The 14,302-nt window shown below is 42.9% G+C and overlaps 5 protein-coding genes across 5 annotated transcripts in view; 3 read left to right on the forward strand and 2 right to left on the reverse strand.

Moving 5' to 3' along the window:
* The window catches only part of LACBIDRAFT_324495 (uncharacterized protein), a gene marked incomplete at both ends in the record, with an annotated part of 3,717 nt that extends 1,326 nt beyond the window's left edge, over positions 1-2,391 (reverse strand). Inside the window, 5 exons of the mRNA XM_001877942.1 lie at positions 124-791; positions 884-1,038; positions 1,144-1,636; positions 1,705-1,742; positions 1,933-2,391. Of these exons, the coding sequence (XP_001877977.1) occupies positions 124-791; positions 884-1,038; positions 1,144-1,636; positions 1,705-1,742; positions 1,933-2,391 (1,813 nt within the window). The remainder of the gene's footprint in view (positions 1-123; positions 792-883; positions 1,039-1,143; positions 1,637-1,704; positions 1,743-1,932) is intronic.
* Positions 2,392-4,423: 2,032 nt separating this feature from the next.
* LACBIDRAFT_314282 (uncharacterized protein) lies at positions 4,424-4,782 on the forward strand (the record flags this gene model as incomplete). Its single annotated transcript, XM_001877594.1, has 2 exons — positions 4,424-4,551; positions 4,608-4,782. 2 exons carry the CDS (start codon positions 4,424-4,426, stop codon positions 4,780-4,782), a joined length of 303 nt encoding a protein of 100 aa, XP_001877629.1.
* A 258-nt stretch (positions 4,783-5,040) lies between these two features.
* Positions 5,041-6,059, forward strand: LACBIDRAFT_314283 (uncharacterized protein; the record flags this gene model as incomplete). The annotated part of the gene is made up of 4 exons (XM_001877595.1): positions 5,041-5,148; positions 5,204-5,419; positions 5,477-5,848; positions 5,907-6,059. The coding sequence occupies 4 exons, from the start codon at positions 5,041-5,043 to the stop codon at positions 6,057-6,059; spliced, it is 849 nt and encodes a 282-aa protein (XP_001877630.1).
* A 1,156-nt stretch (positions 6,060-7,215) lies between these two features.
* On the forward strand, positions 7,216-9,485 carry LACBIDRAFT_324497 (uncharacterized protein; the record flags this gene model as incomplete). Its single annotated transcript, XM_001877596.1, has 8 exons — positions 7,216-7,232; positions 7,285-7,294; positions 7,330-7,879; positions 7,936-8,121; positions 8,174-8,306; positions 8,355-8,614; positions 8,851-8,961; positions 9,061-9,485. The coding sequence occupies 8 exons, from the start codon at positions 7,216-7,218 to the stop codon at positions 9,483-9,485; spliced, it is 1,692 nt and encodes a 563-aa protein (XP_001877631.1).
* Positions 9,486-10,106: 621 nt separating this feature from the next.
* Positions 10,107-11,844, reverse strand: LACBIDRAFT_324498 (uncharacterized protein; the record flags this gene model as incomplete). The annotated part of the gene is made up of 6 exons (XM_001877943.1): positions 10,107-10,129; positions 10,253-10,370; positions 10,435-10,581; positions 10,643-10,969; positions 11,263-11,414; positions 11,469-11,844. The coding sequence occupies 6 exons, from the start codon at positions 11,842-11,844 to the stop codon at positions 10,107-10,109; spliced, it is 1,143 nt and encodes a 380-aa protein (XP_001877978.1).
* Positions 11,845-14,302: the final 2,458 nt, after the last annotated feature.

Genomic DNA, 14,302 nt, shown 5'->3' on the forward strand with positions numbered 1-14,302 from the left:
GGCATATTTGAGACCGCGTCTAATAACATTTGATCTGTCCCATTCTATTAATCACAGGGAAGACGGTTCGTAACACATGAGACTCCTTTGCAACATAGATTTGTTTCGGTTTCTCAGACGGACCTAAACTCTGCAGGTATTGTGCTACTGGATCACTGATGATGATAGACCCTTTTGGCACGTTTCCTTCATCTCTTGTTGTCACTATGAAAGCCGCTTTTATATTTAAATCATTAATGGATATCGCGTCCGCCTCCAATTCAAATTTTGTAGGTTTTAACGGTACCGCATCAATGTCAGGCTCTTCCATCATAGTAACTTTTCGGTTTTGAGCTTGTTGTACTGGCATCCTTTTCTTAGATAAAGCTTTAATCAAGTCATGTCTAATACCTGGGGAAATGCTTATCAAAGTCTCTGCCGTCAGTGTAACTGGGGCATTATAGAGATTCGCTAAAGCCTCTCTCTCGTGTGTCACATTCTCAATTGGTGCTTGGTGTTTATAAGAAACAGGTCTTTTCTCAGTATCAATAATTGGCTCAAAATTATCAATCTTTATTTCTTCTTTTTGTCTTGGATCATTCAGGTCAGGAATATTTAAGTATGGTAACTGTTTATGCCTAGGCACTGGATCCTCCTCTTCATCATCCCTTGGGAGAAGTGGTTTAGGCTTCTCTTTCGGTTTTGGTATAGCTTTCTGGGTTTTCTTAATTACTACGGGAGGAATTTCTTGCTCCACTTCTTCAATTTCTTCTTCTTGCTCATCATCAGAATCTTCGAATTCTGCTAATTGTCTGTGGTTTTTGGCTTTAGTTTGGTTCTCAAGAGCTTTCTTACTTCTGGTATTGACTGCATTCCTACCAGATCACTCAATCCTTGAACCTACGAGAAACCCTGCTGTCCCTGAGTATCAGCTTGGCTGCGTCTAGTAGCTACATAACTTGCAGCTTCTTGACCTTGACCTTGCTGTCCCTCAAAATATGACAGAATGTTTTTCATATTGTTGACTATGTCAACTTCTTGTGCCGATGGACGTGCCACCTGTGCCGGCACATTATTACCCAACAGCGTATCAATTCAAGTAGCCATTTTATCTAAAAGATCATCTCTCGAATCTCTAATCTGGTTGGTGTATACTGATTTAACTCGAGCATCAATTCCCAACTGGACGATACCTGGCTCTCCGCTGTTCTGGGTGTAAATTTCTCCAGGCGATGCAAACATATTGCTTTGTGCCATCATATCTTTATTGCTAGCTTCCTCAACAATCATTTTAGCAGACTTCCCATTTGTCCCTCTAGGTACTGGTTGTCCTGTGAGCGCGAAAAACATCTTATGACCAGACATTTTAATTTTTCCCGTTCTAATATGTTCTTCCCTATGAGGACAATTCATCGCGAAATGCCCTGTTTCTTCACAGTACCAGCATCCATCTGAACCCATTCTCCAAGTAGGCTGTGTCTGCCTCATGGTGGGTGCTGAGGTAACATGCTGGGTCATTAACGTCTCAGTTAATTTGTTCATTTCTTGTCTAGATGCTTGGAAGGCACTCATTTGTGCTTTTTCACTTGATGTAATTTTATCCATGAGTAACGCAAATTTCTGGTTTAATTCTCGGATATCATCTTCTAGCTTAACACTATGTACTGGCGTAGTATGCGTGTGATGCTCTCATGTCGTCCATGTTTCTGTCGCATTGACACCAACCCAGGTATCACTTGAAGAGCTAATCCCTTGTGCACGTCCTGCAATAGTCTCAGCCATTTCAATTACATCTAGGATAGGATATGGATCCTCTGGACAGCGTTCTTTTCCTTCAGCAGTTTTTCCTTTATCATCTTTGGAAATTTTAATATTGAGACTTCCTTCCACTTGACCTCTGAAACTATCCCTTAGGCATCCTAAAAACATATCAACTAATTCTCTGTTGCTCACCAATGCGGGTGGCGTCAAGAGTAATTTTTGTTCTGCCCGGAAGCTTCTGGTAAGGTTTTTAAGTGCAATAAAGTCATCAATATCGATGTGCTGATGGTCTTTACAAATTTTTCTTAAATTTGCCAGTGTTCCTTTTCCTGCCATCTTTGCTTCTGGATAATCATCAATCAACACCTGTTTAAACTCCTTGTATTCAACTTCAGGAGCAAACATGTCAAAAGCTTGCCATTCAAATTCCGTCTTTTGGTCCGTGTACCTTCCTAATTGTTTCTTCTTTTCTTGATCATCATCGATACCATGCTCTGTGAACAAGTCCTCCATTTGGTCAATGAATCTTAACAGCTCAATGGGTTTTTCCTTGTCAAAGTTAGGGGCTCCTCGAGAGCCTGGCAATGGCATCGGTCTAGACGATCTTCTGCCTCCAGTGGCAGGAGCTTCATCTTGGGTATTATCTGGCATGTTTGTAATATTTCTTTGGGCTAACGAGTTCGGGTTTATATTATCAGATGCCCTAACAGTTTTTCTACGAGTCGCGCAAGGAGGCAGTTGGGATACTGTCTCTGTCCTTAATGGAAACCTTTGTGCTACTGCTGTTGCAGGTTGCTTAGCTTTTCATTTAGATGGAGGTGGTAAACCTGACGATTCCCCTGCTTTAATAGAATTCGCTGTTTGTCTGATTTTTGGTGCCGTGGTGAACAGCTCTGCACTAGTATTTAAATTGCTTCAAACGCTAGCGGTTTTAATTTTAAACTTTCGTTTTAAAATAAAATGATCCCGTAGATCACTAAACTTTCAAGTCTTTGCTTTATCAAAAACAAAAGGAGACCCTCGCGGTGGGCTCCGGATGATACGCGTTGCACGGGGATGAATGTGAAAGTGCGTAACACACAAACAAGGATCAAGCGCGTCGGGGAAAACCCTATAACACCTAACACTCACTCACACACACACACACACACACTATCACAATCTCGGTGCAAGAGTTCGAGGGCCTTTGGTATTAAGAAATACCACTTTTGTCTTCTTAGGTTTTAAGTCTCAAGAGATTTCGTCTCAAAACGGGTTTTTATTATAAGGTGTGATTTAGAATAGTTCAATAGAACAAAGTATGTCTTTCTGGGAACTTGGTCTCTTAAATGCAAGGTTCTTTGATCACAGTTTCTTTTATTAACACAAAACACGACTTCAATTGACTTTTATGACTCCTGTGAGTTTTTATTATGTCACTATGCTCCAAAACCAAGGGTACAAGTACGCTGTCTCATTTAAATGATACTGTGTTTTTAAAACCTCTTATTCAAAAGTCTCCAAGTAAGTTGACTCCCAAGCATGCTGGCTTCATTCACACTGTACTTTTCTGACCACGAAGAAATCTCCTTTAATTGATTACAACTGTACACCTCCTAAGTCTCTACTTGGAGTGCAACTAGCTGGTCAATGGGGGACAATTGCTTTCCTTTTGACCTGCCAGTGCGCTCCTTATATACTCCAGGAACCCCTATCTATGTTTTACATGTGTTTTAATGCGGGATACTTCGGTCCGAATTACAAATATAAAATTTAATGAACATGTGGTATATTTTGTAGTCTATCTCTGTGAACACTACAGATTTTGTAGTGTCGCGTCTTTCATTTTCAAACGCATCAGTGTTTGATGCGTACGCGGAGTTAGCCGACGTAGCTATTCTTAGCTTGGCATGATCTCGCGTGTTTCTTTCTATGGCCCGGTTTACCGGTTTGACAGATGGCATCACAAAATGATTAACGTTTCCTGATGCGTTGATGCGCATGCGTACGCGTTTACCAATAGTCTTCGGCCTTCCGTCGTTTCCGAGTTTTTAATTAAAATGCCTTGTCTTGGCTCGTCTTTTCATTACGGAGGTCGGGAGACACTCCGAAGGTGTTTTCAAATGTCTTTCTTAATTGTCAGGTGGTTCTTATTATATTTCATATAATAGAATGTGTCTTTTTCTTATGTTTGTACTTGTGACGTTCAGATGCATCAGTCTTTGATGCGTATGTGGGAATCTCCGTACATGCCTTTCTGAATGGCTGTGAGCCATGCTAAGTCTCCGTACGTTTACTACCTAGGTGTAGTTTAGTCTTTCAATGTTTCAGACATGTTGTTTAGGCGTCTATGTTGTCTTTTCTGTATTTCTTGTATAAGCACGAGTTTTCACAATAAATCCATTATGTGTTTCTAAACCCTTTAGTAGTAATGCAATTCTTCTCCCTGCGTTGGGTGTTTACTCTAGAACCTCTTTGTGCTCTATTTCATGGTAGGTGAATCTTAGATAGGATCCAAGTATAATGTCACGACACGTACTGCTGCCAGTTCCAAAGCCTTTGTCCTATTTTCAGATTCCACGCATTTGCATTTTTAGTCAACTGCGCCGGGTATGCGCATTGACTCTTTGTATCATTGCAATTGTATGTAGTGTATTTATTAGAGATGACCTTTATTGGTAAAATCGTTAAAATTGAATTTTATATGGGTGAAATGGTTTCATCTGTATCACCGACGCTTCAAACTCCTCATTCCTCGCCTCACAAGCAGTCGTCTAGGGCCAAATTTTACTTGGTTGTTGTTGGAAGACAATGTGGAGTGTTTGAAAACTGGTAAGTCGTCAACTATGACTCCGACAACCATATTATCTCATATCCTTTTAATCTAGGGCATATGTTAGTGCGTTGACCACCAGTATTTCCGGAAATTCTCACTGTAGCTTCAACACTCATGAGGCGTCCCTCCAGAATTATTTTGAGGCTAAGAGGTTGGGTTTGGTCAAAGTTTCCAGGTTGCCAGGTGACGAACACATTTTTGGACCCATTTCTCAGGCAGTGTTGTAGTTATCTCATAGACGCTTTTGAATGGCTGTAGCATTGTTGTTCCGTTGAAGCTCTCATTGAATACCATGCCATTTTCTCAACAATAGACCTCATCACTCTTAAGTGACTGTGGGTGGACTGAATGTTCAGTAGACACCACACATCACCTCCCTCGCAGTTGGTGCTAACGGACGCCTGAAAGGAAAGCACAAAGATCGGAGTCATAACACATCAGTCACCAACCCAACCTCCATAGCCACAACTTCCGCTGATGATGCAATGTTTCCTGATTATGAGGCCGACTCCATCCTCTCTTCCCACCTCTCTGGTAACCCTACGCCTCCCACTGAAACAAAGTGTAAACAAAAGAGAACGTGTAATGCACAGGTATCTAGATGTCGAACTTCATTCAAGTCTCAAACTAACAATCTCTATTTTGAAGTCCAAACTCCTCGAGTGGCTCTCATTTCAGGACGTTACGCTTGACAAGATCTTGCGTCACAATGGTCTCGGAGACTTTCTTGGGCATCAATTTTGCATGGAGTGTAATGAGGAGATGGGGATCTTCAAGTGCAAGGACTGTTCAAGTGGATGCTACCTTTGCCGTCAGTTTTGCATTGTCAAGGCTCACCAGGAGACACCGTTGCACCGAATTGAAGTAAGCAAGCTTTCATATGACGAAAAATCACAGAAATTAAACACATCCTGCCCTCAGAAATGGACTGGCGAGTTCTTTGACAAAACGTGCCTCAAGGATCTTGGATTACGCGTTCAACTCGGGCATGGTGGGGGCGTTTGTCCTTGCCCATCACCCGGCCCACTGGACTTCAGGGTTTTTGACATGTCTGGCATTCACATCGTCAATATCGACTACTGTGACTGTCCAAACGACAATGTACCCAATCAAAAAACTCAACTTCTACAACAAGGCCGGTTTCCGGTGACTTTCTCGCAGCCCAAAACAGTGTTCACATTCGATTGCTTCGATACGTTCCACGAACATACCCTGCAAGGGAAGGGTAACCTTTACGATTTCTACCATCTTCTAGTACACAAAACAGATAATGCTAATTTGTTCAACTCATTTGTAAGTCTTCACTTATTACATTTGTCATTATACTGTAGTAAACAACAACCCTCTACAGTATCGATATAAGGAGATCCATTGGGTCTTTCACATATGGCGGAACCTCATGGTCCTCAAACATGCTGGCTGTGGGCACGATCCTGCCGGTGTAGACAGCACCTTGCCTGGTAGTTTGACTGTTGAGTGCCCTGCATGCCCCCACCCTGGCTGAAACCTGCCCGAAAAATGGCGAGAGGCTGGCCCTCTCATGTAAGTTTCATTATCTTATTTTGTTCATCATACATTTTAATGACTGGTAATAAGGTTTCTATATATATTATACATCTCAGTTGATGAGAATTTCAAGCTCAAAAGGAAAGATCGTGGTCTCACACTAGTATCAACTATTGTTTATGAAAAAGTCTGGGCAAATGCCTGCACAACTTTTTGGACACTGCCTAGGTTTTTTATGAAATGAGAAATGTAGGGCAAGCATTATGAAATGTGTTTCATTCCCTCCCATAGTTGTTTCATATCTATTTTATTCCTTCCCTATACCTTTTCATAACTATTTCTTTTTTGTCTGGCCATTTATTTCATTGCCCCTCAGTCCCATTTCTTTCCTGTTTCTTTGTTGCTTAGCCTTTCATTTCATTGCCTCCCCAGGGTTATTTCTTTCCTACCCAGTAATTTCTTATTGTTGCCTAGCTATTTCATTTCATAGTTGCCTTGTAATGGTTTCATTCTTTTATTTCATTCTTGCCAGGGCAATACTTATTTAATTAATTATATGAAATAACAGGGCTTTAATTGTCAAATGAGTGTGATATTTGTTATGCTTGCTAGTAGAGGGTGTGGGCCCCATTTCTACATAACTTTCAATTTGAGACCATAATATGATAAAGGTCCAAAGGGATAAGCAAGGTAAAGACATTTTACAAGGCATCACATATATTACATAATCAAGTCCCAGGAAGATATTTACAACTATGAAATGAAATAGCTAGGCAACAATAAGAAATTACTGGGTAGGAAAGAAATAACCCTGGGGAGGCAATGAAATGAAAGGCTAGGCAACAAAGAAACAGGAAAGAAATGGGACTGAGGGGCAATGAAATAAATGGCCAGACAAAAAAGAAATAGTTACGAAAAGGTATAGGGAAGGAATAAAATGGATATGAAACAGTTATGGGAGGGAATGAAACACATTTCATAATGCTTGCCCTACATTTCTCATTTCATAAAAAACCTGGGCAGTGTCCAAAAAGTTGTGCAGGCACTGGCCTAAATTTTATCATAAAAGTGGTAGGTACCACTCCATCTCAAGCTGATGCTGGGTTGGGGACCCTTCGTCAAAGAGTCGGCATATCAAGCCTTTATAGCAGATTATGTTGATCAGCCCAAGGTAAGTTTTTGAACTTATTAGTCCTTTCTCGTTGACTGAATAACTCTCATAGATCAACATGTGTGAGTCTGAGCATGATGCTATTGTCCGCATGCAGACACGCTGTACACCTGGTTATGCTGTCTCGGGCACCGCTATTGTCATTTGCTCGAGGCATGCACTTATACGAAGAAATGGGGCAGGTGACCTGCAGAAGGGCAAGAAGTACATATTCCCAGTAGTAAAAAAGGATCCTGCTAATTTCTTTGTGGATAGATATTGTAACGTTGATTTCATCATTTTTGCCACACTTGTCGGCGTCATGTTACCCTGGATTTTCATCACATACGACATTGGCTGCCAATGGTCAAAGAACTTCCGAAGTCATATGTCTGAATTCCCAGAGCACATGAGGCTTCTGCCAAGCACGAAGGTCGAAGTTGCTGTACCCAGCTGGCACATCACCATCCATGGAAAGAGGTGCCAGAAGGACTTTTGCTTGGGCTATATGAAGGGCGCTGGTAGGACGTGTGGCAAGGAGGTCAAAATCACATGGTCAAGCATGAATTCTCTTGCCCTGAGCGTGCGAGAGATGGCACCTGGGGCTCGCCATGATACATTGAACGATCAATGGAATGGCTGGAATTTTCGCAAGATCATCAGCTTCCGTAAGTTCAGCTCACCTTTCTCTTATTTGTTTCTTTGTTTTCTGACATCTTTCCAGTCATTCCAGGTACACTATTTGCGAAACATTTTAAAGAAGCAGCTCTCATGAATAAGAAACAGATGGAGATATTTGAAAAATTCTCGTCAACATTCCCCCCTGAGACCGTTGTCAAACGGGAACAAATGGTTGTCTGCTGGGAAGATGATCCGAAGGCTCCGAACCCTTACGATGAACCTGAGGCCAGTAAGTACTGCCGCTAATAATAAACCTTGACAACATTCTAATAAACTTCTAGTGACCACTCTCCAGGACATGCGGCTTCAATTGACACAAAAGGAGATGCTTGAACTTGCATCTGGTCGTAAGCCAAAGCACAAAGTTACTATGATGGGTTATTTCTCAATGGGCTTTGATATTGAAGATCAGCAGTGAGTACTTCGACAAAATTTGCTTCTCTATGATCTAATATATTTTAGGTTTGTCCTAAAAGTGGAAATCTCACGATTGAAGGGGAAGAAGACCAGCAAACAGCTCGCCGATCTCGAGGAGAAGAAGAGCACCCTCATCCGACATATCCAAATTTGGAGACCGATTCAACTTGCTTACACCCCTCACGTCGCCACCCTACTCCCTTCACTACACACGGTTGATGATGGAGGGTTCCACTATGCAAACCAGAGTCGACAACACTTTTTTTCCCTTTGTTGCTTCCACCTGAGATATGTCAACTTCCTGAGTTAAAGGAAGTATGTGATGCTGAGCAAAGTTTATGGGAACCACAAGCTTATGATGCCCTCGCTGATGTCCATCAACTATGTTGCATCATCCAAGGCTTGTGGCAGTTCAAGAAACTTAATGTTTCCAGAACAGGAAATCGCCCAAACACGCGGATGTTAGGCATGTACAGCTGAATCGAGTATAAGTTGCAATGTGCAGCTAATAGGTATTGTGTTGCATATACCACATTATTAGCTCTGGACCCCGATGGTGCATGGAAAGACCGTCTTAAGGAGCTGAGGCCCACAGATCTTCGGGGTCCTGGCAGAGATCCTGACAACCTGGAAGACGCGAAGACATCTAATGGTTGATTTGTTCCATCGTGGATCTGGCTCGTCCCATGCCCACCTCACGAGAAGGGAGACAATCAGATGGAAGACGAGTTCAACGACAGTATGCGTGCAGAATGGGCGCAAACAAGAGCACGTATGTCCCATTGGGGTGAGGAGCTTTTGATTCTTCAAGAGGAGATGCGGAGAGTGCTGGCGTTCTTCGAATGGAAGGCTATATGGTGGTTAGAACAAGGTAATCGAAGACAAGGTCTTGAGCCATCAGTCCATATTGGTATCGTCGCGTATGCCCATAAGCAAGCCACTATTTGCTCACATATGGCTGCTCGATGTGCCACATACTGGTTACCGGTGATGAAGCATTACAGTATCATTCCAACTTGGGCTGAAAGGTACAAACACAAACCAGGGACTCCCCTGGCTGGTGATCCTTCTGAGTCTTCAGACTCAGACTCAGACTCTGAGCATGAGGTACATGGTGCAGACAAAAAGTCAGATGTTGGTGAACCAAATGTAGATGATATTTTTGACTTGGATTAAAGGTGCTGTCAGTTAATTAGATATGATTAGATAATTATTTGCAATGAAAAGTAATGAAGAATCACAATGATATCGGCCTGGCAATTAATGAGAATTGCAGTGATATTGCCCAGATATCTAATGAAATTTCCAATGATATCACCTAGGTTTCTAATGAAAATTGCAATGATATTGGCCAGATAAATAATGAAAATCACAATGATATCAGCCAAGTAGCTAATGAAATTTCCAATGATATGTCCCAGGTTTCTAATGAAAATCGCAATGATATTGGCCAAGTAGCTAATGAAATTTCCAATGATATCACCCAGGTTTCTAATGAAAATCGCAATGATATTGGCCAAGTAGCTAATGAAATTTCCAATGATATCACCCAGGTTTCTAATGAAAATCGCAATGATATTGGCCAAGTAGCTAATGAAATTTCCAATGATATTGCCCGGGTTTCTAATGAAAATCGCAATGATATTGGCCAAGTAGCTAATGAAATTTCCAATGATATCACCCAGGTTTCTAATGAAAATCGCAATGATATTGGCAAGTAGCTAATGAAATTTCCAATGATATTGCCCAGGTTTCTAATGAAAATCACAATGATATCAGCCAGATAAATAATGAAAATCACAATGATATCGGCCACATAACTAATGAAAATCACATAATGAATAGACATGGTAACTGGAATGATTCCTATCATAAAGACTGTGGACTTATACACAGGGAGCCCTAGGCAGTTACCTTATTTATATGATAAAAGTGGTACCCACCAGTCAGCATGCGTATAGCTTCAGAGTTGAGCTTGTTGTCATACCATTGGAAGTTGATTACACTAGAGATGAGATCCATTCGATAAAGACCACCCTTTTCTTTTGTATCCCTGTAATTCTAAGAATGTGTTACTCAAAGCTCCTGCAGAAGTGACTAGAGGACTCACCTAATGAACAAGCACATGCTTGTGCTTGAGCGTTTGAACAGTTTCACAAATCCTGTTGATTGTGTTGATGTCACTTGAGTTTTTGAAGCCATAGAAGGGCGCGACAGCACTCCATGCATGCACTTTAATCTGACCCCGTAGCTGGGCCAGCCACATCTTAATCTGTGTACAAATGCATAAGATATAACAAAGATATAGCAGTATTTGAGGAGGCTTGATGTACCAATGCAAGCTCATCCTCAGTTGGTGGACTATCTCCAATGTAGTTGAACTCTTGGTTCATCTCCTTCAGGGCGGCATACCAAGACTCGACGGACTGTTTGTCAACTTCCTGAGTGGTCGGATAAGGACCTTTCATAGTCAGGAACTGATAATGACACAAAGCCCAATCAAGTATGTGCCAGCAAGAAGGGTTGAGGTCAGCTGCATGGACAGACTTCTTGTTGGGCAATGCAGGAGTGTCCTCATCAGGGCCCCAAGTGGCAATGATATCCTCATCATCTTCCTCTTCAATGGCATCATGGGGCCATTTGCACGAAGGCCCTGTTGGCTGTATACCAAGATCAATGGCTGGAATATACCAAGGGAGGCAGTAAACTGTACCTGGTTCTCCTTATTGCCTGGGGTTGGTGTTGGAGGTGTAATGTGCGTGTGCTGAACAAGATTCCTGTTGTGTGGCGCATGGTTTGATGACATCATCAGCCAAGGTGATGGGCTTCCAAACATATTGTTGCAAGGAACCAATTTGCACCTAGGTAATTCTGCAGGTGTCGAAGTGATCTGAGCTCAAAAATCAGAACAATACACGAAGATAGATATAGAAGTATGTACTTGGGTGCTAACAGGCAGAAGATCAGCCAATGTCAACTGTTCATCAGCATTGACGCTATTGGCGGGGAGTGGGACAACAGGGCCTTGAGCGACATTAGCCTCTGGATTGTCTTGCATCTCCAACAGTTCAGCTTCATCAAACTCATCCAGTGGACGTTGATAACCTGGCCAGGCATAATTAATTCTCAGATTAATGCTGACACTGGGCAAACACTTACCGTTAGATTGTGCACTGGCATTGAAGCTGAAAGATGGCCATTGGTCATCGTCAAATCCTAGGTTTGAGAAGTTTGCATGATTGGAGGGTGGCACAAACATCGAAGGCGTGAAATCAGTGTCCTGGGTGTCTGGGGCAGATGCAGCCCTGACTTGGGTGTTCTGTGGGATAACATGACTGCCCATGCAGGGTTGAGGAGGCGCACGAGCCTGTGGCCTCTGGCACTGAGCACGAGAAGCAGCTTGCCTAGCCAGAGTCTCATCTACATAGAGTTGAAGTTCAGTTGGAGTCTTGGAGATGAAAAAGACAAAGAGAAAAATACTTGCTATAGGTCTGAATGCACTCTGTGGGTCATGATTCACAAGAGTGATGGCCATGGTGAACTGGCTCTTGATTAGAAAAGTCAAAGTCCATGTCGTAGGCAGACGACATGAGTAGTGTTTAAAGGTTCAGTTCAGTCCGGTTTTTTGCCCCGAAAACGCGCAACCGTGGACCGCAACCAGTCCAGGACCGACCCAGATATTGAGGGAACCGAACCGAACCACCTAGGACCGGTCTTTTGCGGTCTATGGAGCCGGTTCAGACCGATCCAGACCGGTTTTTTTGCGTATAATTTATTATACCAATATAAACCATTTATATCTCGACTCTTATTACTCTGAAAAATAAACAGCTTATATAAAATAGTAAAGCATGTAAATACCCGTCATTCTACCAATTTTCAAGAGATTTAATGAAGATTTGACATAGCTATGACTGAAACTGAATTACATCTCCTAGAGACTTGGGTAAAATATGGATTTGGTTATATCTTTCTCAATTCTTAACCGTTTTTGATGAAACAAAAACCCAATAAAAGGCAATAAACGTGGTTACAAGGCTATGTAACGCACGTGACCGTTTAACCGGTTGCAACCGATTAAAACCGGTCTTTGAACAGTTTTAAAAAATTTTCGAAATGAGGCAACCAGCAACCGGACCAACCCCAAATTGGGGCAACTGCAACTGAAAAAAAGACCGGACCATGGTCCGGTTCAGTTCGGTCCACCGGCTTTTTGCGGTCCTATGGACTGAACCTTTAAACACTAGACATGAGTGATTATTAGATTAGTGAATGAGCAACGAAAAAAAGAAAGTGGTGGTTGTGGTGGTGTGGAAAGAAAGGTGAAAATCGGAACCCTTTGGAAGATTTCAAATTGTAGCATAATTTGAAATATTTGTGATGAGTCAGCAATTCTTAGCGACTGTTGCCAACCTCAAATTTTTGAGATATTACTCCCCCACTATCCATCGTCCCACACACAAGTCATGCCTAGCCAATTCCCCTGCAGCTACTGTTTTCGAGTGTTCCCAACAGGCTCTGCTGTTCAGCAACATCAGAGCAAGTCAAAAGAATGTTGACAGCTGCGCAATGCTTACCTTCAACAATTGGTTGCCCAGGCATCGATGTCTCTGCCCATCAATGATAATCCCCAGCCCGAGCTGGTCCTTGCCATTAGTGTTTAAAGGTTCAGTCCATAGGACTGCAAAAAACCAGTGGACCGAACTGAACCGGACCATGGACCAGTCTTTTTTTCGGTTGCAGTTGCCCCAATTTGGGGTTGGTCCAGTTGCCGGTTGCCTCATTTCGAAAATCTTTTAAAACTGTTCAAAGACCGGTTTTAATCGGTTGCAACCGGTTAAACGGTCACGTGCGTTACATAGCCTTGTAACCACGTTTATTGCCTTTTATTGGGTTTTTGTTTCATCAAAAACGGTTAAGAATTGAGAAAGATATAACCAAATCCATATTTTACCCGAGTCTATGAGATGTAATTCGGTTTCAGTCATAGCTATGTCAAATCTTCATTAAATCTCTTGAAAATTGGTAGAATGACGGGTATTTATATGCTTTACTATTTTATATAACCCGTTTACTTTTCAGAGTAATAATGGTTGAGATACAAATGGTTTATATTGGTATAATAAATTATACGCAAAAAAACCGGTCTGGATCGGTCTGAACCGGTATCATGGACCGCAAAAGACCGGTCCTAGGTGGTTCGGTTCGGTTCCCTCAATATCTGGGTCGGTCCTGGACCAGTTGCGGTCCACGGTTGCGCGTTTTCGGGGCAAAAAACCGGACTGAACTGAACCTTTAAACACTACTTGCCATGGAAGTGGACGGCAATGATTTTGCTGATGCCATGGAAGTAGATGGCAATGATTCTGTGCCATTGTTGAACCCCAAGAGCCAAGCGGATGAGGAGGATTCCACTGCGCCGGATATAGACACTGTCCGTCCAGCAGTCTCAATCGAAGACGACGACGACGGCCACACGTCGACGGATGCCAACGACGATGCCACATGTCGACGGACGCTGAGGACGACGACCACGTCAACCGTCGACGTTGACGAGCCCCCTCCCTTTTCCCTCCCCCTTCCTTTTCTCTCCCCCTTCCTTTGTCCTCCCCTTCCCTGTCCCTCCCCTCCCTCTTCCCCCTTCTCTATTCATCCCCCTTCCCTGTCCCTCCCCTCCCTCTTCCCCCTTCTTTATTCATCCCCCTTCCCTGTCCCTCCCCCTTCCCTTTTCCATCCCCCTTCCCTTTTCCATCCCCCTCCCCTTTCCCTCCCCTCCCTCTTCCCCCTTCTTTATTCATCCCCCTTCCCTGTCCCTGTCCCTCCCCCTTCCCTTTTCCCTCCCTCTTCCCTTTTCCCTCCCCCTTCACTTTTCCCTCCCCCTTCCCTTTTCCCTCCCCCTTCCCTTTTCCCTCCCCCTTCCCTTTTCCCTCCCCCTTCCCTTTTCCCTCCCCCTTCCCTTTTCCCTCCCCCTTCCCTTTTCCCTCCCCCTCCCT

The sequence above is a fragment of the Laccaria bicolor genome, genomic scaffold, assembly GCF_000143565.1.
Source record: "Laccaria bicolor S238N-H82 LACBIscaffold_5 genomic scaffold, whole genome shotgun sequence".
In the NCBI taxonomy this organism is placed as follows: Eukaryota; Fungi; Basidiomycota; class Agaricomycetes; order Agaricales; family Hydnangiaceae; genus Laccaria; species Laccaria bicolor.